This window comes from Gorilla gorilla, chromosome 1 (assembly GCF_029281585.2).
Source record: "Gorilla gorilla gorilla isolate KB3781 chromosome 1, NHGRI_mGorGor1-v2.1_pri, whole genome shotgun sequence".
Taxonomy (NCBI): Eukaryota; Metazoa; Chordata; class Mammalia; order Primates; family Hominidae; genus Gorilla; species Gorilla gorilla.
Window position 1 is genome coordinate 208,229,470 of NC_073224.2, and position 22,391 is coordinate 208,251,860.

The window sequence follows — 22,391 nt, forward strand, 5'->3', positions numbered from 1 at the left end:
AGAGAGATGCAGCCGGGATGGGGAGGATACACGTGTGTGTGGTAAAGGCAGGAGAAGGTGCCGGGGCAGAGTGTGAGTGCCTAGTATTACAGAAGCCAGGGTAGGCAGCGGAGAGAAAGCAGGTAGGGAGAGGAGAGGAAAACCAGGAGAGTGAATGCCATGGGCCCGTGGTGGTGAGCATGCCCACAGGCCTGGGAGATCCAGATGGTGGTCCTAGTATCACCTTCGAAGGCCTGGGAGCAATTCCCTTCACCTCCCTGGGTCTCAGTTTCCCTATCTGTAACCTGGGAAAGTTGGCCTTGGCTTCATGTGTCTCCCTGTGCCGACATTTTAAGACTCTCAGGCCTCTTTCTTGAGTAGCACTGGGTACAGTACAGCTTACTGGGGCCTTGAAAGTGGTCTGGGACAAGGACGGCCAGGAGAGGCATGAGGGAGCAGAGAGGCCAGGGAGGCAGCGCCTGGTTTGGCAGGAAAAGGGGCAGTGTGAGGTCAAAGGAAGGTTTCTGAAAGCCTGAATCCCTGTGTTTGCAGGACAAGTGGAAGGTTCCAAGGGGAGGGGTAGCTATGGCTGGCAGAGAGAATGGGGCAAGATGGGGAAGGATGCAGGGTGGGCTCTAGGGCACAGAGAATGAGCACTGGCTCTGATTCCATGTGGGCATCTGGGCCTGTCATGTTGGAAGTCTGCACCATGCCATTTGACCCGTGTGTGTGTGTGTGTGTGTGTGTGTGTGTGTGTGTGTGTGTGTGTGTGTGTGTGTGTGTGTGTGTGTTCATTGAGGCCTGAAAAGCTGCCCCATGAAGGTCCGCAACTTCTGGGCCTGGGTTGGGGGGAAGGTGCAGCGGGCAGACCCCTGGGATGCCAGGCTTCCTGTCTCTAAAGCCCCTGCCGGTGGTAAAAAGCTTTCTTCTCCTCCATTGCCTCCTTGTTGCTCCTTCCCAGCGAAAGAAATTACGGTATTCAGACCTGGACTTTGAGGTAAGGGCCATGTGTGTGCTGGGCGGTGGGACATCTGGCTGTGGTGTGTGTCCCTGGAGGGCTCACTCCTAAAAGTAGTCCAAGCTCTGTTGCAGAGCCTGACCCCAGGAGCCCAAGCCCGGGGGTTCTGTGGGATCTTCCCATGATTCCCTCCCTGCCCAAGCCCATAGCACCTACGTGAAGAGAGAACTAGGTCTTGTCCCAGAGGGGCTGGCAGCAGGGAGGGATGTGGGGGGCTTGGGGTGCTGAGTGCCCTGGGTAGGGGGGATCATGGTGCTGCCCCGGGGAGCGACCCTCTGATGCCCTGTGGCCCCTAGAAGGTGATGCACACCCGGAAACGGCATTCAGAACTCTACCACGAGCTCAACCAGAAGTTCCACACTTTCGACCGCTACCGCAGCCAGTCCACGGCCAAGGTGAGGGCTCCTCCCGTGGCTGCCCCTGCCCCGAAGCTCAGGGCCTGACCTGGTGCAGTGGCCCCTGGGGTTGGAGCCTGACCGGTGGCCCCCGTTGCAGAGGGAGAAGCGGTGGAGTGTGTCCTCGGGTGGGGCGGCCGAGCGGAGCGTGTGCACCGTGAGTCCCCCCGGGCTGGGTGGGGTGAGGTGGGCCTGAGGGACCCGTGCCCTCCCTGCCCTCCTGCCCCTCCCAGGCAACCCCAGCCTGTCTCACCAAGGGCCTCCCCCACGGCATGGGCAACAGTCTGGGGCCGCCTGGGGGTGGGGAAGGTGCTGCAGATGGTGAACAGGGGTGGAGGTCCTCCAGGATTGGGAGGGAGAGCGGTCAGCAGGAGACATGTCCTGGGGGCCACTGAGAACAGGGGTCAGGAGCCCCACCCTGGAACCAGGCAGGTCTGTATTTGAATTCTGCTTGACACCTGATTGCTCCATAACTTTGGGCATTACCAGCCCTCTCTGGGACTCCTCAGTTTGTTCGTCTGTACAATGGGTAAGGATATTGGCCCATCTCTACGGCCCCTCCCGCTCCTTCCACAGGATAAGCCCAGCCCTGGGGAGCGCCCCAGCTTGTCCCAACATCGGCGCCATCAGAGCTGGAGCACCTTCAAATCTATGACACTGGGCTCGCTGCCCCCCAAGCCTCGAGAACGGCTGACTCTGCACCGGGCAGCAGCCTGGGAGCCCACAGAACCACCGGATGGTGACTTCCAGACAGAGGTGTGAGTGCCACGCTGGACTGCCCACTGCATATAAATATATATATCTCTCTATTTTCACACTCCACTTTGGAACTACCCAGGAGCCAGCGCCCTCTCCCCTCTCCCGAGGGCTGGGCAGGGAGGCGCCGTGGACTCAGCTAGGCTGGGGGAGCTGGACATGGCTTGGCCTGGGGTCCCAGGGCCCTTCCTTGTTTCTCAGAGGCCCCTCAGCCACTGGAACCCCATCTTCAGCCCAGCCTGTCCGTCCCTGTCCTGGGCTGGGGAGGGGGGAGGGGAACTTTGTTGGGAATAAACTTCACTCTGTGGATTTTGCTGCTGAGCTGTTTGCTTCCCTCAGGTAAAGGCCCAGCTCTGGGACCCCGACTTTGTTTCTGTCTCCTGGGTTGAACTCACTTGATCTCATCAGATGATGTGATGGGGTTGGTCCAGCCCTGCCTGGGAGGGGGCGGCCTAGGCTCTGACCCCATCTTTGTCCCTGACTCTCTGGGTGATTCATCTTTTCCCCGATCTGGGCTGTGGGAAGCAGATTGGGAGTGTGGGAGGGGACCTCTTATGGCTGGCTTTTCCTGGTGGCTGTGATGGTCGTGGCTGCCATTCACTGGGGCACAGAGGCCAGACTTCCTGGGCTAGAGCCAAGACAGAGCTTAGTGACCTTGGTTCCACATCTGTGAAATGGGGATGGTAACAGTGCCCACCTCACAGGGTTGTTACAGGGATGAAACAAATTCCTATTTGTAAAGTGTTCAGCAGATACCTGGGACAGGATAAGCTCTTGAAGGGTTAGCTGTGACCACGTGGCACCAGTCTCATGCAGTGCTCTAAGCTAGGAGCTTCACACACATGTCCCCTGGCCCCTCACAACAACCCTGTTGGAAGGTTTTAGGTTGCCCATTTTGTGGATAGGAAAATGAGGCCAGAGATGGGCAGTGCCCTGCTCAAGGCCACAGTCAGAGGCAGAGCTGGGACTTCAAACCCACGCTTGATGGAGGTGGGGCTTCAGCTCAGCTTCCTGGAACTTGACCATGGCTGCAGGGGAGCCGCAGATGCTGGGTTGTGGTGGAGATGCAGGTGTTGGACCGGGCCAGGGCTGGGGTGGGGTGTGGGAGCCAGGCTGGCTTGGTGCCAGGGGCTGGAGGCTTGTACTGAGTTGCATTCATTACATGCCTGAGTGAGCGGATCCTTGCTCAGTTTTCAGGCCCCCAGAAAGAGGGGGCACGGGATTACATGTGGAAACATCTTCTGGAGTCAGGCAGCAGCTGGAGCGGAGGCACGGTTAGCAGGGTCACAGGTCCTTGCCTGCCTGGTCATTTAGCAACATGGGCACCTTTGGGCCCCTTCCCAGGGACTCGGACACACAGACAGGTCCCTGGAGAGCTGAGGGAGGGTTAGGTGCTGCAGCAGCCTGGGTGGGAGTGACAGAAGTGACTGGCTGCTGGGGTAGGGGGTATCACAGATAATGGCCTGCCCAGGGGTGCTGGAGGAGGGACGGAGGCCTCTTCAGAGTTTTGCAGGCCTTGATGGCACAGGCTTGCTCTGGTCTCATTCCAATCCTGCCTGCTGTGAGACCTGGTTAGAGGAGCCGTGCGGGCAGAGTCCACTCAGGACTGTGCTCCTAGACCCTTGGAGCTCCTGCGACTCACTCCTCCACCTCCCTTCCTTCGGGCAGCCCCAGCACTTAAGTGTACACAGAGTTCACTCATGCACTACCTCATTTGATTCTTCAAGGTAGGTATTGTGACTGCCCCATTTTGGAGATGAGTAAATCGAGGCTCGGAGAGGGGACATGACTTTCCCAAGCTCCCACAGCTCAGCTTGTGACTGGGACTTGTGGCTGGGAGTGGCAGAATCCGATACCAGCCAGCTTAGGCACCTGGGAGCTTTGTTCACCCAGGAGCGCGCTGCCGCAAGGACAGCAGTGGGCAAGTGCGGCTGGCCTTGGTGATGGGACCCGGGATCAGGAGTGCCACCGCATGTTTCATCCTCTCCTGGCATTCTCTCGAATGTGTGTCGGCTTCATTCTTTAAGGCCTCTTCCCCCTGGGCCTGCCAGGCTTCCTCCTCCCAGCTCGATCACTCAGCATTGCCCCTAGAGGGGAAGAAACTTTCTCTCTTGAATTCCAATTAGAAAACCCCCAAGGAAGGAAGAGCTCTGGCTGGCCCCAGGCAGGAGGCTGGGGCACTGTGATTGGCAGTCCCATCAGGAACCATGGGGGAGAGGGAGAGGGAGGAGAGGGAGCAGGTCTCTGAGAAAGGGGGGCCTGTTCCTAAAAGGGGGTTTGCACAAACAAAGCCCCCATCCCCGACCATGTACCAGCAGATCCTACTCCACATTCCTTCCTCTGACCATCACCTAAAGGCCCTCTTAATGCCTTGTCCTGTGCTCGCACCTTCCTCCTTCCTGGTCTTAGGCTCCGCTGGTCACCACCTTTGGGGCCCTCTGGGGCTGAGGTGTGATGTGCACGTCCCTGCCCTCCTGTCCATTCTTGCTTTGCATCTGGTTGAAGAGGAAGTTTAGTATTTACCTTGTTGATTCTGCTCAAACACAAACCACAGCTACCTGCAGAGGCCTCTGCTGGCTTTAAGACCAGCCACTTAGCTTTCCTGGGGTGGGGGCTTTGTCCCTCCCTTGCCCTCAGTCCCTGCTCCCCCAGGCACTGACTTGCTGTGTGACCTTGGACAGGCCACTGGACCCTGTCTGACTTGGGTTTCCCTATCTGTAAAATGAGTTGGCCCGATCTCCCTTCCATTTGAGCTAATATCTAACAACCTGTCATTTCTTTCCTGGACTCAAATTTCTCACATCATTGCCCTCATTTTCTCTGCCTCCAGTCTCCAGCCCTTCATCCACATGGCCCAAGTGATCTTTCCAAAATGCAGATTTGGCCAGGCCACTGCTCAGATGCCTTCTGTGGATCCTGGAATTAGCCTAGAGTTCAAGGCCCTTGGTGATGTGGCCCTTGCCTCCCTCCTCTGGCCCATCTCTCTGACCTCCAGGCCTGTGCATGCACCACTCCTTCTGCCTGAAACTCCCTCCTCCTCACAGAGGGAAAACTCTCCTTTAGCCTTCCAGACCCAGCCCAAGTAGCCCCCTGTGTGATGCTGTCCCTGAACTCCCTGGCCCAGCAGTCAGCACTCGCTGAGCCCCCACAGGCCTTGGCATGCACTGTCACTACTGCACTGATCACACAGAACTGCTGTCTTCTGTGTTGGCCTTGCTTTGGTTTGTGCACTCAGAGGCCCACATGAAGCAGGCATCAGTGAATCTTTAGCGGGTGAAGGGTGGAATATGCAAATCTCCCTGAACATTGATTTCCTCATCTGCAAAATTGGGATAATGACAATCCCTACCCAGTCTTCCTCACTGGATATCCGGAGCATGACTTAAGATGATTCATGGGAAGCATTGTATAGGTGTTAATCTACTCCTCCCACAGTTATTCCTTCCTCAACCCCAAGTGGGAAGCCAGCCCTGGCTGCTGTCCAGGGTGCTGAAAGGGACTTGTCTTCACCCAAAGGATGAGGAGACAAGACTGAGAGGCCCGCCCGCACAAGCTCAGCTGCAGCCTTTTCTTGCTTTCCAGACTGGCAGGGTCAAGGATGAGCAGACCATCCCTACCTTCATGAGAACAGACCCTGGGAGATATCCAATAAAAATACAATGTAAACGACATATGTAATTTAGAATTTTCTAGTAACCATTCTTTAAAAGTTTAAAAAGGTGAAATTCATTTTAATAATATATTTCATTCACTATATTAAAAAACGATCATTTCAACATATAATCAATATAAAAAATGACTGAGATAGTTAACATTCTTTTTTTATACGGAGTCTTGGAAATCTCGTGTGTGTTTTATACATACAGTGCTACAGTGCATCTCGTCAGTCTCACCACCTTCTGACTGCTCAGTACTCCCGTGAGGCTACCATGTCGGACAGCACAGCTCTAGGCAGAACAAAGGCAGTGACCTTGAGCAAGTGAACTCAGTGCCCTCTGTGAAAAGGAGGTACTTCCGCACAGCCTGCCTCATGGGGCCATGGAGAGGGCTTTGAGGAGGTGATGGAGGGAAAGTTGCCAGCACAGTGCCCACACAAGGGAGGTCCAAAGCCAGGGTTCCTGGGCTCCACATATCCTGGGGATACTGGTGGGTAGGGAGGAGGTGTTGGGGAAGTAGGGGAAGGTCCTGAGGAGACCTGTGGACTGGTATCAGGCCTCCCTCAGCAGCACTGGGGGAAGGGGTCACCCTTACCCTCACCCTTACCCTTACCCCTGCAGCCCTAGACTCTGGGAGAAGGGAAGCAAGTTGAGGCTAGACTGGAACAGACACGTTAAAACTCAATTGGGCTTAAATCACTTCCATTAGGCACCAATTAAAAGGAAATTAGGTGGCCTGAGGGAGGACTTGGGTGCGGGATGCTGCTGACTTCTGCTTCTCAGGACTCATTTCCCTTCAGGCTTCTTCATGCCCACCCTGGCACCTCATGGGATCCCCCAGTTGGGGCTTTTCTAATCCAGTCCCCAGTACCCATCGTATTCCTCCCTCCACTCCTCCAAGGCCACTGACTCTGGGAAGACTTCCACCCTCTCAGGCCCTCAAAACACATGCTAAGTGTCCAAGGCAGAGGAGATCCCATTGAGGGTTTTGGCCTTTAAGGAGAGTGGGAAGCTAAGGAAGAGTGTTGAGCAGAGTACTGGCATGATCAGATTTCTATATCAACACGATTTCTCTTGAGTGGATGGAAAATGGATTGGTGGGGGCAGGGACACTGAAGAGCGAGGGTGGAGAGAGAGACCAGCAAGGAGATGATCTGCATGAAGGAGACTTTAGAGGGTGCTATGAAGGAGGAATGGAGTTTCTATATATGTAGTGGGTAGAATTGTCAGCACTCAGCTCCTGGTGTGGATTGGGTATCAGAGAGGAGCCAAGGATGACACCTGGGCTTCTGTCTTACACACCTGAATGGATGACCATGTCATTGGCATAGAGGTACAGGAAGAGGACCAGCTTTGGGGGAGACAGTCATTAATTTGGCCTTGGGCATTGTCTTAGTCCATTTTGTGCTGCTATAACAATACCTGAGACTGGGTCATTTATAAAGAACAGAGATTCATTTCTTGCAGTTCTGGAGGCTGGGAAGTCCAAGGTTGTGGGGCTGTCATCTGGCAAGGTCTTTTTTGCTGCATCATCTTATGGCAGAAGGCAGAAGGGTGAGAGAGAGAGCAAGAGATTGAATTCAAAGACTCAAGCTCTTTTATAATCAGTGTTAATCCATTCATGAGGGCGGTGCCCTCATGACCTAAACACACACCCCCCATTGACCCCATCTCCCAACACCATTGCACTGGGGATTAAGTTTCCAACACATGCTTTTTGGGGGACACATCCAAACCATAGCAGGCATGTCAACTTTGAGATGGTCAAGGGGAGATGTCAAGTAGAAAGTAGGTAGTTGAACACACAGGGCTGGAACTCAGAATGAGGAGCTGGGCTGGAGTCATTACTATGGGAGGAACCAGCACTGAGGTGGGTTGTAGAGTGGGGTGGGAGGTGAATAAATCAAGGGACTAGAGACAGTTCTTAAAGTGGAGCTTTGAAAAGAGGGAGACTCCCTTTGTTCAGGACAGGTGAAAAAAAAGAGAAAAGAGGGAGAGAAAGCTCAGGGCTTACTGTAGTCTCTGAAGGTGAGTTAGCTGGAGAGGATGATGGGAGATTTCCATGAACAGAGAGGCTGTCCCTACCTCCTCCCCAAGATCCTTCATAATGATCAGAAATAACCAGCCCTACCGCCTTGGGAGGCCGGGTCCTGAGACCCAGTAATGGTTATCATCACAGAGATTGATTCTGCTCATTTGTTGCACTTCAGGTTAGCCACAGTTCCTGGAGGTGGGAATGGGGTTGGGGGGACACTCAACAAGGCCTGGACTCCAAGACCTTCTGGAAGGATGGGACTCTGGACTCCATGGGGAAGGTGGAGAAGCAGGCACGGTGCTCCAGGCTCCCTGAAGCCCTCACTTCTACTCCTCCTGAGCAGGTGGAAGCAAAGGTGAGCCCCTCCTCTCCAGGCCTCAGCTTCCCTATGGACCTGCTCCAGGCTGTTATGTCCCTATCCCCTGTGGTGGCATGGCAAAGCCTCAGCCATCAATCCAAGTGTCCCTAGAGTCAACCAAGAAAGTCAATATTTAATTTGGGCACCATGTTAATGCCATCGATCGCCAGCTCCCCCCTCCTTCCTCAGGCTCATTTGTCACTTCCCACTCACTGGGGGTGGGGTGGGGTGCAGCCTAGTAGAGGCAGAGCTCAGCCTGGACTTGGCCTGGGAAAACTGGCCTGCATGTGGAGGTGCTCCCCTCAACCACCCAGCTTCCAATCCCCTGAGAATCACTGAGCTGCTTTGTCTGAGTTTCCTAAGTGCCATCCCTGGGGAGGTCAGTGAAGTGGGGAGGGGAGGTCAACTTTTCTCCCAGGCCCCCACATTGAGTCTAATTCCCTTCTGGGGCCATACATAGAGCAGGTGTGGTTGGGGGTTGACTGAGTGAAGGAGGGCTAGCACCTGTGACATAGGCCACTGGGAGAGAAGTGAGAGCAAATTTGAGACTCGGCTTCTGGATCCTTCCTGGGTGCCCAGTTCTGTGTCTGTGTGATGCTGTGGAAGTCACATGGGGGACCTGAGATGTGGTCCATCTCTAGGACCCAGAGAGGAGGCTGAGGGAGCATTGAGCTTAGAGGTTTAGGGCTCAGCTGGGTAGCGAAAGAGGGGCTGGGGTAAGGGCAGACCCCATTTAAAGGCTTGGCTGGGTCCAACTTCCAGTTTGTTCTCATCAGTTGTGTGGATCCAGATAGGGGCCCCTCAGCATTCTTCCCCAGCCTGGCTCACCCAGGGAGGGACTGCCTCCAGTCTGCTTCGGGGGCCAAGCTTGGGTCCCAACTGCAACTCCATCTCCAACTTGCTGAGTGACCTTGGACAAGTTAAGTAACCTCTCTGAGCCTTAGATACCTCCTCTGAGAGACCTCTTGAACCTTGGTCACTTGGTACTGTTTTTAGAGGGTCAGGGATGGGCAGGAGCAAGCTTGATGGTCCAAGGAGGGTTATTTCCCAGAGTTCTCACAATGAGCAGCTCCCAAAACCTGCTGACAGTGCTACTGCCTTCTTCCTACCTGTAGGGCTGCTTGCTGTCAATTAGGCCTGGGCCACAACGGCACCCTTGGTTCTCCTCGTTATCCAGAGTGCAGAAGCCAAGACCATGTCATTGAGGGGATGGTTGGGCAAGCCCTGCCATCTAGCACTGGGTGACCAATGGGCAGACTGAGTTCAGTTTAGGATGCCAGCAAGACAGTAACAACACGTGCACACACAGATAAGCAGAAAGAAATTCTGAGGCCAGGTGCGGTGGCTCATGCCTGTAATCCCAGCATGTTGGGAGGCCGAGGCGGTCGGATCACCTGAGGTCAGGAGTTTGAGACCAGCCTGGCTAATATGGTGAAACCCCGTCTCTACTAAAAATACAAAAATTAGCTGGGTGTGGTGGCGGGTGCCTGTAATCCCAGCTACTTGGGAGGCTGAGGCAGAAGAATCGCTTGAACCCAGGAGGCGGAGATCACGCCATTGCACTCTAGCCTGGGCAATAAGAGCAAAACTCCATCTCAAAAAAACAAACCAAAAAAAAAAAAAGAAGAAGTTCTGCTTCCATGAACTAATCCAGAATTTTGCAATTGAAAATCCAAAAGGAAGTGGTTTTCATTCCAGCATGTGCATAAAGAAGTATGCTTCATGGATTAGTATTATTTCTATTGTGAATGATGTATGGGAGTGCCAGACTCTTCCCAATGGATGGCATGTAAATGTCTTAATCTGGCCCTGTTGACCTACTCTGAGCCATTGAGTCAAGCCTTGAGCCAGGAGAACTTGATTGGTCATTTATCAGTAAGTGGTGTCTGATGTCAACCCCGTGCTGGGCCTTGGGATGGGCACTGACAACGTAAAGCTGAGGAAGGCATAGTCTCTAAGAAGGCTCCCAAGATGGAGGAGCTGGGGGAAGGGATGGATATTGTTTCCAGGGGCTTCCCATTCCTCTTTGACTAAAACAAAGGCTCTCACTGTGGCACAGGAGGCTCGGCATGCTCTGGTCCCTGCCCATTGCTCTGTCCAAATGTCCTGCCACTTGCTGTCACTGACTGAGCAGCTCCATGGCCTCCTCTCTGCTCCTCAAACACATTTCATGGATTCTCCCTTCCCAGGGCCTTTGTGTTTGCTGTGCCCTCAATTTGAAAGTCTCTTCCCTGGCTGTCTGCTGTGCTGGCTCTTGTCTTTTGATGAGATGCCACCTCCTCAGAAATGCCTTTCTTGACTACCCCTTTCCCCCACCAAGTCATTTTTTAAAAATCACATCACCTAATCCTTTCCACAGTATCATTTCTCCTGATCTGAGTTTATATCACTTGTTTCCTATTTATTGTCTGTCTCCCCCACTGGACTATGAGCCCCTGAGGGCAGAACAGGGTCATACATTCATACTGTTGCTGGGACAGGATAGGAACTGCATAGATATTGCTGAATGAATGAATGAGGAGACATTGGGAGGGGGCTGTCCAGGAAGCAATTAGAGCTGAAGGTCTAGTTCTCAGTGCCCTGCCGCAGGCAGACTGTCTGTGTCTGTGCCTGTGGGGGGGTGGGGAGGGCTTTGCCTGTGCAGGCCTGGGAAGGGGAGAGCCCCATAGGACACCAGCCTCAGGGCATGCATATTGCAGAAGGCTCCTTCCTTGAATATTAACTCACTGCCAGACTGGCATCCCTGACTGCTGCTGAATTTTTCACTGTCAGGGCCAGTGGTTGATGGGGGATGGGGATTGGGAGGACAGCACATCCATGTCCAGAGGGCCACATGCACTTTTGTGTGACATTGTCACGTGCAGCTGTTTGGGCAAGGGCTTGCTCCCAGGTGGCCATGCATGGATGCTATGGGCAGCTCTGTGTCTGAGCATGCTCTGCCCTTAGCTGGCCTGCCGTGCACACAGGTGAGTTGTGTTTTACATGCTCTCATTTCCAGGCTCAACTGAGGGAAGAAAGAGCCCTTAGAGAACATTCAGTTCCACTCCTCCCGTTGTGCAGAAAGGAAATCTGAGGCTCAGAAGGGAGAGGTTGCTCGAGGTCACACCATGAGTCCTTGGAGGATCAAGGCTAAAGCCCAGTGAATAGTGAGCATTTATTGAGAGCCTGTGGTGTACCTGGCACCATGTTGGGCATGGGGGACTCACTCTACTAGAGAAGCCCACAGTCCAGGAAACCAGGCTTGGGGAAGAAGGAGACAGACATGGGCCTGAGCATTAGGCTGCAGAGCAGGAGAGGTTTCCTCTGCCTTCAGAAGAGGGTGTCAGGGAAGACAAGGAAACACTTGCACTGAGCTCTGAAGACTAATTGAAAGCTCAGCAGGCAGAGAAAGGGGAAAGGGCACTCCAGGCAGAGGGTGCCTCATAAGCAAAGGCACGAGGCATGAAACAACTTGGCAAGTTTGGGGAATTGCAAATAGTGCAGTTCAGCTGGAGAGGATGGGCTGCGGATACAGGGCGGTGAGATCACAGTGGCTTTGTGGGATATCATCGGGGTTTGGATTTTATTCTGAGGGCCAGAGGGGAACCACGGAAGCAGACTTGGGTTTTAGAAGTATTTCTGTAGCTACGGAGGAAAAGCGAATTCAACCGATACATTTTGAGCAGTCAATATATGCCAGGTACCACGCTGGGTGCTGAGGATACAATTCTGAATGAGGCACATACAGTCTCAGCTCTGCAGTGTATTAAGAGACACACAGACAGGTGTAGTAGGGAGGAAGCTTGGCACACAAACAAGAAATACCCCGTTTCTGTATTCACTTTAAACCAACTCCAGTCTGACTCACTCTAAACGCTTTCCTATGAGTTGGCAAAAAATTTAATCTCAACCATCACTGAAGGCTCCCTCCCACCTTTTCCACTGGCGTGTGCAAGGAGCTGCTGGCCCTCCCTGCACATGAGCACAGAAGAGGTGCCTCCTGTCTTCAGTCTACATTGGTCACACAGAGATGTCCATTGTCCTAGTAGTCCATATGGTCCCTTGAGACTCAGTGACTAAGCTGTTCCCCTGCTACTTTGGAGCACTGAAGCTGGTTCCCAAGTGTTTGCACTCCAGCCACCCCAGGTGTGTTACCACACATCCCCACAGCTCCTGTCACCTGTCAAGGGAGCTATCAGCTGTCAGGGGAGCTAGACACAGGTCCCTACCACCCAAAGGACCCCCAGCTTCTGCACCCTCTGCAGCTAGCTTCTGCCTCTCAATTCTCTGTCCTCTTCTCCCCATCCCTTGGGAACACGTGGCACGCCTGCTTCCAGAAGTTTAGCTCTTTCCAAACTCAGGACAAGCCATCAGACTTCAAGCAGCTTTCTGCGTTTGGCCCTGCACAGTTCCCTGAGGCTAGAAAAATCAAAGGGCTTGGCTACCAGCTTGCAAGTGGGAGGGGAAACTACAGGAGAACAAAGCAATTAATATCTCAATCAATTGTCCTGCCACGGGAGTGAATAAGCCATTGGAGACCCAGGCAGTGACTGCTCTGAGAGAGGCAGGCACATACTGGGGGTTGTGGGAGGTCAGACAAGGGGCACCTAACTAAGACCTGGGGTTCAGGAAAGGCCTCCCAAGAAGGGGAGTCTCTGCCAGACTAAGCCCTGAAGACAGCAAGGATGAGGCCAGGGAGGGCGTTCCTGGAAAAGGGATGAGGAGCTGACAGTTCCCCTGTATGGGTGGAACACAGAAAGCCCCAGAGAGGGACTGGGGCTGAGGGAGGTGGAGCTGGATGGTGAAGAGCTCAAGTCCAAGTCAAGGTTTGGAGTCTATTTGGACCATAAGATGCTATTGAATGATTCTAATCAAGAAAGTGACACAACCAGATTCCTGTTTAGAAACACCGCATGGCGGCTGGGCGCGGTGGCTCACGCCTGTAATCCCAACACTTTGGGAGGCCGAGGCGAGTGGATCATGAGGTCAGGAGATTGAGACCATCCTGGCTAACACGGTGAAACCCCGTCTCTACTAAAAATACAAAAAATTAGCCGGGTGTGGTGGCGGGCGCCTGTAGTCCCAGCTACTCGGAAGGCTGAGGCAGGAGAATGGCGTGAGCCCGGGAGGCGGAGCTTGCAGTGAGCCGAGATCGCGCCACTGCACTCCAGCCTGGGCGACAGAGCAAGACTCTGCCTCAAAAAAAAAAAAAGAAAAGAAAAAAAGAAACACCACATGGCTATGAAAAATGGATGGGGGAGAGGGTAAAACTGGTGGCAGGAAGAGCAGTTGTCAGGTGTTCCAGGGACCGGAACGGGCAGAGGCAGCTCCCAGGGATAACTGCAAGGAAGAAGGGAAGGGGATGGGACCTGGAGATGGGGGGAAGAAGGGAAGATAGATGTTAGAATGACTCCCCTTTCTATCTGGGGCGAATCCCAGAGATGGAGCGGACTGCCAGGATGGTGGTGGGTAGGCGCCAGTGGGACCTCCAAGGAGAAAAAGGAGCCCAGGCGCGGTGGAACCCTTTCCGCACCCCACCTCTGCACTCCGCGATTCCCAAGCTTCCCGCTAGGTGGAGGGCTGGTGCCCTGGAGACCGGGCTCCGCCTCGCATCCTCCGCCCCTCATCCCAGAAGGATGGACCTTGACTTGGGCCTCCCCAAACCCCGCGTCCCTGTACTCTCCACCAGAGCTCATGTGTCTTGAGCCATCAGCTGCCCCCACTCCAGGGCTCCGTGGCAGAGGCATCGTCTTAGACACTTCTGCCCAGGCGCCTCCCTGGGCCTTTCTGTGCCCACGTATACACAGGGCTGTTTCTATGCTCGGGGCGGCCTCGGCCACTCCAGCCTCGCAGACTGCCGGGTCCCCGCAGCTACGTCCTGCAGCCTGGAGGCTTCCCGTTCGCGGCGCCAGGAACGTTCCCTCACCCCCCACCCTCGACGCCCTTCTATTCCCTGACCCCACGCGGGAGGAGGGCTCCATGCCTCTCAGAGGCAGGCTACCCCTCATCTAGGCCTCTCTGGACCTTGGGACAGGTTCTAAGGTTGGCCAGGGCTGGGCGGAGCCAGATAGGAGGCAGGGCCTAGGGCGGAGTCAGGGAAGGCACCCGGCCACGAGTGTGGTCCAAAGGCAGACCAGTGGCGTGGCCAGAGTGGGCTGGAGGCGTGGCCGTCGGCGGGGTGGGGTCGGGATCCCCAGAACCTGGCAGCTTCCTCTCCTCTCCCACCCTAGCCAGTTCTGTCGCCCAAAGCCCCGCCCGCCCTGGCCCCTGGTCCAATGGGCAGACAGAGCGACCATCGGGAGGCTGCTGGTCCCACTTAACAGAGGTCGTTATTTGGGAGGCCGCGCCCAGTTCTCTGGAACTGCCAAGCCTTGTGGGGAAGGGGGGCGCATTCTCTGGGCCTGCGCCGCACACCCTGACACCCACCCTCCATGTGCTTCCACCCTTTTCCAAGTAGACAGTTGGAGGGCCTGGGGCTTGAGCCCCGAGCTGGAGGAGCTGGCCAGGCGCCTGCGGCCCCCACGAGGCCCCCCTTCCCTTCAGTCTGCGCTCAGGCCCAGAGCCGGCTCTAAAAATAGACCGGGGCGCAGGAACGTGCCCACCCAGGAGCGGGTCAAGGAGGCCTGAGTCACCGTGTCGGGAGAGCCTTCTTCTTCTCCCCCCCGCCCCCCCACCACCTCCCACCTCGGGGGCTGAGGACGCCTCGATGGCCCGGCATCACTCCAGCTCTGCTGGCCCGACTCTGCGCCCTTGGCAGGGCGGTGCCGGCGGGGCAAGCGGTAGCAGCCACAGCCGGGAAGGATTAGGAGTTCCTGGGCCTGATTTATTTGGTTGTTTTCGTGCGTCTGGCGGCGGCGCCCCCGCCTGGCAGGACAGTCACGTCTGCATTGCTCTTCTCTCCCACCCAAGCTCATGGGTCTGTCCTAGACTTCAGGGTGGGGACCTGGGCTCGCAGCAACACAAAGTCCCCACCTGGATATTAGCGGTTCTGGAGCAAACACTGCTATTCTATAGATGAGAAAACCGAGTTCCAAAGAGAGGAAGAGGCCCATGGCACAGTAGAGTGCCCTGTGACAGCTCTGGATTTCACTCCACTTCCTAGGGCCTGTTTCCTACTGTAGGTGCTCCACCCGAGGATGACACCCAGGTTTATGGCCCATTCCCCTGTCAATTGGGAATGAGACATACTTGGGATTGTCCTAATGATTGAAATAATTTTTTTTTGAGACAGAGTCTCACTCGGTCTCCCAGGCTGGAGTGCAACAGCACAATCTCAGCTCACTGCAACCTCCACCTCCTGGGTTCAAGCGATTCTCCTGCCTCAGCCTCCCAAATAGCTGGGATTACAGGTGCCCGCCAACAGGCCCAGCTAATTTTTTTTTTTGTATTTAGTAGAGACGGGGTTTCACCATGTTGGTCAGGCTGGTCTCGAACTCCTGACCCCAGGTGATCCATCCGCCTCTTCAAAGTGTTGGGATTACAGACATGAGCCACCACACCCGGCCAAAATATTTTTTAAAAAGCAGTCGTGGCATATTGGGAGTCACACACACCTGGCTTCAGTCCTGCTCAGCAAGTTACCATCTCCAACACCTATTTTTCTCTCCTTCCAGAGGAGGATTAATGGGTGTGGTGTGGTGGGCTCCTCTTCCTGGAAGGACTTAGCTAAGGTGGTATGGGGAATGGTCACAGGGTACTTGGATGGATCTGGAACACCTGGTAAACTGAGGTGTGTATGAGGCCTGAATTGGGGGTGAGCGGGAGGGTGGTACCCTGGCCCTCACACAGGTCTGGCTCACTTCACTCCACTCCCATTCCCCTTCCCCATCTCAAGGAGGGGACATATTTGGCTCATTACAGGCTTAAGACCCTCAGACTTGGGAGGAATGGAGTGGGCTCAAGAGTCTCCAAGTTCAGCCTTCCCTTGTTTCCTAAGGGCAAGAAGCCTCCTAAAGCCAAACAATGCATCAAGGCAGACCTCGGCCTTGAACCTAGGCCCCCAGTCTGCCAATCCCCCAGTCCCAGGCTCTTTCTCCCACTCTCCCATCACCTGTCCTCTTTCGTTCGAACACACCAGTGTCAGGCCTTTTCTGAATGGTCAAGGCTGACAAACAAATACTCCAGTTGGTTTTCTGTCTTTACGTGTTATCATTTAGGCCACTTCATGGAAAAAGGTCTTATGTCTGTCAGAAATGTCACTGAGCTCTTAAAGCTACATGAAACCAGCTATGTAAATAATAAAATGGGGGATCAGGAGGAAATGTCAGAGATGAACATGGGTGTAAGATGCAGGACAAGAGTCTGCTCCAATAAAAATAAGGTACATAAGAATGAGCATTGTTGAATGTTTACTATGGGCTTGGCGTAGTCTCATGCATTATCTCATTGAATCCTCACAATTCCATGTGGTTAGTGTTGTTACTATCACCCCCCTTTTACAGATATGGAAAGTATGCCTCAGAGAGGTGAAGGAATTTGCCTAAGATAATAAAGCCAGGAAGTAGCAGAGCCAGGATCACGCCCTTTCTTGATCTCTGATTTATTTTCTGCTTTGGTGAAACAGTTGGGGTTTCTCCCTGAACTTTCCCTTCCCCTGCTCACTCCCTTAGCCTCCTTTCTAGCCAGGTCACCAGGCCTCTCCTGCCCAGCCCCAGCCCAGGCACTGCTGGGAGGAGGAGGAGCTGGGCAGCTGCCAGAGCTTCTCTCCACCCAGAGATTCCAGGATTCGAAGAATTTATGAGACCAACTGTCTGAGTTTCTTGCATGCAAAGAAAGAATCTGGGAGTCCTTCAATACTCCCCTCATCACCAAGCATCCCCCAGGAGACTCCTTGGTTTGTACTTCATGGAGGGGAGTTTGTCCTCAGAAGGCGCTCGACCCCCTCTTTCATTCATGCAGCAAGTATTTTTAAAACACCTAGTCTCTGTCACAGGCTTTAGGGAGAAATGGTAACAAAGCAGCTCCTTTTGTGACTTCTGGTTTAGCAGGACACAAAGACGCTCAAGCAAATCAATGGCCAATAATTGATGATCCTCCTCCCTCCTCCAAGCTTCTGCCGAGATCTACCCCCGCTGGGGGCCTGTTTCCAATTTCCTTCCCCACCTCCAAGTGGGAAGGAAAGTGAACATAGCCTCAAAGCTAAACATTGAGGGGAGGGAAGCCCGCCAAGGGACTGCGTGTGTTGTGGTGGTGAAGATTACACACTCTCTTTGTGGTGGCAATGAGGGTTACACACTTTCATTGTACATCTAGAATAGCTGGTGTTCACTGAGTTCCAGGAACCAAGCTCAGCACTTTAAATGTCCTGTCACAGGTAACCCTCACAGCATCCTTGTGAGGTAGGGACAATTCTGTTTCACCAACGAGAAAACAGAGGCTTACTCCAGGAAGATGGGGTAGTTTGTCAAAAGTCACACAGCTAGTAAGTGGTACAGGCAGGATTTGAACCCAGTTACCCTGGAACTAGAGTCCCCTTGCCCCTTCCTTTAGCCACTATGCTGAGGTCTTATTTGCATTTTTTTTTTTTTTTTTGGAAACAGGATCTCGCTTTGTTGCCCAGGCTGGAATGCAGTGGCATAGTCACAGCTCACTGCAGTTTTGACCTCCTGGGCTCAAGAGATCCTCCTGCCTCAGCCTCCTGAGTAGCTGAGACTACAGGCGTGGACTGCCACACCCAGCTAATTTTTAAAAATTTTTTGTAGAGACAAGGGTCTCACTATGTTGCCCAAGCTGGTCTCAAACTCCTATGTTCAAGTGATCCTCCTGCTTGGGCCTCCCAAAGTGCTGGGATTATAGGCATGAACAACTATACCTGGCTCTTATTTGATTATTACAGGTGAAGAAAGTAAGGCTCAGAGGAGCTTAGGGTTTAGCTCAAGGTCACATAGCACAGCAGGATTGAGTTGTGTTGGTTGGTGGCCAAAGGGATGTTTGGATAAGGTGTGGTGGTGGCAAGCTATGCCATTCTTACCCCAAAAGGCTAGGGTCATTAGGTGTGGGATTGGCTCTGGAGGAAGTCTGGGGGCCACACCAGTCTGGGGGTTCTCACTGCTGACTATGTGCCACCCTCACCTCTGCTCCAGGAGAACCTGTGCTATGGGGCAGGAGCCCCTGGCAATACCTAGGCAGACGTGAGCAACATCCCACTGTCCCGCCTGGGCTTATGTCAGATGGCATCTTGTGCCTTGCTCTTACTAGGCCTGGAGAGATATCTGATAGGCAGGAGAAGAGGCTGTTTTAGTTCTCTGCTCACTGGGAGCTTCTTCTGTTTGGAAAGGGAGAGCATTGCCTGGGTTGGGGATCCTAACGCTGGTGAGCACTTCTGAGAGTTCACTAGGTGCCAGCATCCCGTGAGGGGCTTTCTCTTTGTCACTATCTCCCTTAATCCTTCCAGCAACCCTACGTGATAGGCACTGCTGTTATCTCTGCTTGCAGAGGAAGAGGTTAAGTGATATCCCCAAGTCATAGACTCAGTAAGGGCTGGAGTCAGGATTTGAACCCACATGCAGATAATCAAACATCATACTCTCCTGCAGGGGTTCTCAAATGTGGTCCCTGGGTCCACAACATCAGCATCACCTGGGAACTTGTTAGGAATGCAAACTACTGAATCAGAAACTCTGAGAGTGGGGCCTGCCGACCTGTGTTTAACAAGTCCTCCAAGCTTGAGAATGCCTACCCTCCTGCTTTACAGAACTTGGGGGACTGCAGGTGACCTGAGTAAACTCATGGGCCCTGGTGTTAGGCAGAGTCAAGTTCCAATCTCTCGCCCACCTGACTTTCCAGCCTTAAACCTTTTTTTTTTTTTGAGATGGAGTCTCGCTCTGTTGCCCAGGCAGGAGTGCAGTGGCATGATCTCAGCTCACTGCAACCTCCACCTCCCGGGTTCAAGTGATTCTTCTACCTCAGCCTCCCAAGTAGCTGGGATCACAGGTGCGCGCCACCATGCCGGGCTAATTTTTAGTAGAGATGGGGTTTCACCATGTTAGCCAGGCTGGTCTCCAACTCCTGACCTCAAGTGATCCACCTACCTCCACCTCCCAGAGTGCTGGGATTACAGGCGTGAGCCATCGCACCCGGCCCAGAACAGGATTTCTCCCCTTCAGCACTGCTGACATTTGGGGCCAGATAATTTGGATTGTGAGGGGCTGTCCTGGGCACTGTAGGATGGTAGGCACATCGTTGGCCCCTGTCCTCCAGATGCCAGTGGCAACCCCTCCCCCATTATGACAATCAGAAATGTCTCCAAACATTGCTAAATGTCCCCTGGGAGCAAAGTTGCCCACTGTGGAGAACCACTGGGGTAGAATAATTAGGCCAGTTTCTTTCATTTTTTTTTTAAACAGAGTTTCACTCTTGTTGCCCAGGCTGGACTGCAATGGTGCAATCTCAGCTCACTGCAACCTCAACCTCCTGGGTTCAAACGATTCTCCTGCCTCAGCCTCCCGAGTAGCTGGGACTACAGGGGTGCACCACCACACCCAGCTAATTTTTGTATTTTTAGTAGAGACGGGGTTTCACTATGTTGGCCAGGCTGGTCTCGAACTCCTGACCTTGTGATCCACCTGCCTCGGCCTCTCAAAGTGCTGAGATTACAGGCATGAGCCACCGCACCCGGCCTAGGCCTGTTTCTTTTAGATGCTATAACACACCAGGCTAGGTAGCTTAAACTGGGATTGTATGACACATGGGGACCAGGGTCCAGGGCCACACAGTGGCTAGAGGTAAGACTGGAATCCAGGTCTTTTGTGCCTGCCACAACTCTCTGTGAGTCATTCAAAACAGGTGGGCAGAGTCCAGGGGCAGCCAAGCTGGAGCCCAGGATACCTGGAGTGTCTCCCTCCTCCCGTGTCCACCTTCCCTGGCCATTGCCACATCCACAGCAGTGTCCATCAGGATCTGGGCTCACCTCTCTTGCAGCTCCGGGGTAGTCAAACCAAGCAGGTATCTGGTAACATGAGCTGCTTGAAGTAAGATGCCCTGGCTGGGCCTGGTGACTGGGGAAGGTTGCCAGGACCCAGGTCTCAGTGAGGAGTTTGCCACGGCCCCGTAGGGGAGATGGGGCATTATCGGAGAGGAGCACTGGCCTTCCCACTATGACCATAAAGCTGCCAGTCAGAGGTGAAAGGTGGGTCTCTCTGCCACAGGGATGCAGACAGCCGTGAAGACGTGGTGGCCGAGCTGATTTAGGACAAGAGGGAGGAAGAATGAAAGACAGAGAGGCAGAGATCTAGAGCCAGCAAGATGGAGACCCGACCCAGAAACAGACGAGCAGATGGAGAATGAAGGAGACACACACGGAGAGACAGAGACAGGGTGAGGAGAGACAGAGACAGGGTGAAGAGAGATACAAATGCGCAGAGAGATAGTGACAGGGAAGACAGAGACAAACAGAGACAGAAGACAGGAACGTAAAGATGCGGAAAGTGTGAGAAAAAGAGACCAGAGACACAAAGACATAGAGATGCCAAGTTAGATACACAGGATCCCAAACACAGAGGAAAACAGAGGGACCTACGAAAGAGAGAGCTGGAGACAGGGACAGACTTGCTGAGAAGGAAGAAAGAGCCACAGAGATTTCACACAGACAGAGGACAGAGACAGTGAGAGACACACTCAGAGAAACCAAAGCAGCCAGAGAGAGCCCTGATCCTCTGGTCTCAGTCTCTCCTCTGTGACCCCGAAGCTGCAACTGTGTGTCTGCATATGAGAGCACACGTGCATACTCATGTGTGCTTATGCCATACCTCCTGCAGTGCAAGGCTGTGTCTGTGTGCTTGGACACTGCTTGCATGCATTTAGCCACTCATTCAATAGTGGGTGCCTGCAGGATGCCAGGCTCAGCTGAAGGACGGTATTAATGGTGGACAGGGACACTCATGGAGCTTTCGTGCTTATTAGTGGAGAAAGACAACAAACAAACAAATACCAGAGCTATGTACAGATTTAAAACAGGGTCGGGCTGGGCACAGTGACTCATGCCTGTAATCCCAGCACTTTGGGAGACGGAGGCAGAAGGATCACTTGAGGCCAGGAATTCAAGACCAGCCTAGGCAACATAGCAAGACCCTGCCTCTACAAAAACATTTTAAAAATAGCCAGGAGTGGTGGCGCCAGCCTGTAGTCCTGGCTACTCAGGAGGCTGAGGAGGGAGGATCACCTGAACCCAGGAATTCAAGGCTGCAGTGAGCTATGATCACACCACTGCACTCCAGCCTGGGTGACAGAATGAGACCCTGTCTCAAAAAAAAAAAAAACAAACCAAACCAACCAACCAACCAACCAACCAAACAAACCCCAAAACAGGATCATGTGATGGGGAGCAACTAGGGGCTCCTCATATCTAGTGGTCAGGGAAGGCCACTCTGAGGAGTTGACTTAGGAGGTGAGACCTGGATATCAAAAAGCCAGCCTGGCAAAGACGAGGGGCAAATCCTCGCCAGCAGAGGGAAGAGTTGGTGCACAAGGGCTGAGGGGAAAGTGAACTCAGTGAATTCAGGGCTGAGAAAGGAAGTGAGTGGGCAGCTACAGCTTTTGCGGTGAGGTGACTGGACAGGAAGACAGAGGCGAGATCATGAAGGACTTGGCAAGGCCAAGGGAAAGATTTGGGGCTTTATTCTAGGAAGATGGATGCAACAGAGTGAAGCCAGCTGATATGGGTTTGAAAAGGTCTTACTGGCCAGGCACAGTGGCTCATGCCTGTAATCCCAGCTCTTTGGGAGGCCAAGGCGGGTGGATTACCTGAGGTCAGGAGTTCAGGACCAGCCTGGCCAACATGGTGAAACCCCGTCTCTACTAAAAAATACAAAAATTAGCCGGGCATAGTGGTGGGGACCTGTAATCCCAGCTACTTGGGAGGCTGACAGGAGAATTGCTTGAACCCAGGAGGCAGAGGTTGCAGTGAGCCAAGATTGCGCCATTGCACTCCAGCCTGGGTGACAAGAGCGAAACTCTGTGAAAAAAGAAAGAAAGAAAAAGAGAGAAAGAAAGAAAGAGAAAGAAAAGAAAAGAAAAGGTATTACTGGCTGCCAGGTGGGAAGAAAGAAAGAAAAGAAAAGAAAAGAAAAAAGAAAAGAAAAGGTCTTACTGGCCACCAGGTGGGAAGTAAGTGGGTGGTGGGGCCCCAAGGCAGCAGGCAGATCAGCTGGGGGCTCTTGCAACAGCCCAGCAGAAGATGATCATGGTCTGGGTGAGGGTTGCAGCTGTGGAGGTGGGG

At 53.6% G+C, this 22,391-nt stretch overlaps 1 protein-coding gene across 15 annotated transcripts in view; it reads left to right on the forward strand.

Annotated features, from left to right (window-relative positions):
- ADGRB2 (adhesion G protein-coupled receptor B2) overlaps window positions 1-2,457 on the forward strand; it is a 36,991-nt gene extending 34,534 nt beyond the window's left edge. For 8 of the 15 annotated variants that reach the window (XM_019014288.4, XM_019014330.4, XM_055390391.2 and 5 more), the window contains 4 exons: window positions 941-976; window positions 1,294-1,392; window positions 1,493-1,549; window positions 1,969-2,457. In XM_019014288.4, coding sequence (XP_018869833.2) covers window positions 941-976; window positions 1,294-1,392; window positions 1,493-1,549; window positions 1,969-2,154 — 378 coding nt within the window. In that variant the 3' untranslated portion in view covers window positions 2,155-2,457. The remainder of the gene's footprint in view (window positions 1-940; window positions 977-1,293; window positions 1,393-1,492; window positions 1,550-1,968) is intronic. The other 7 variants (XM_055390407.2, XM_055390421.2, XM_055390452.2 and 4 more) reach the window with 3 other exon arrangements.
- Window positions 2,458-22,391: the final 19,934 nt, after the last annotated feature.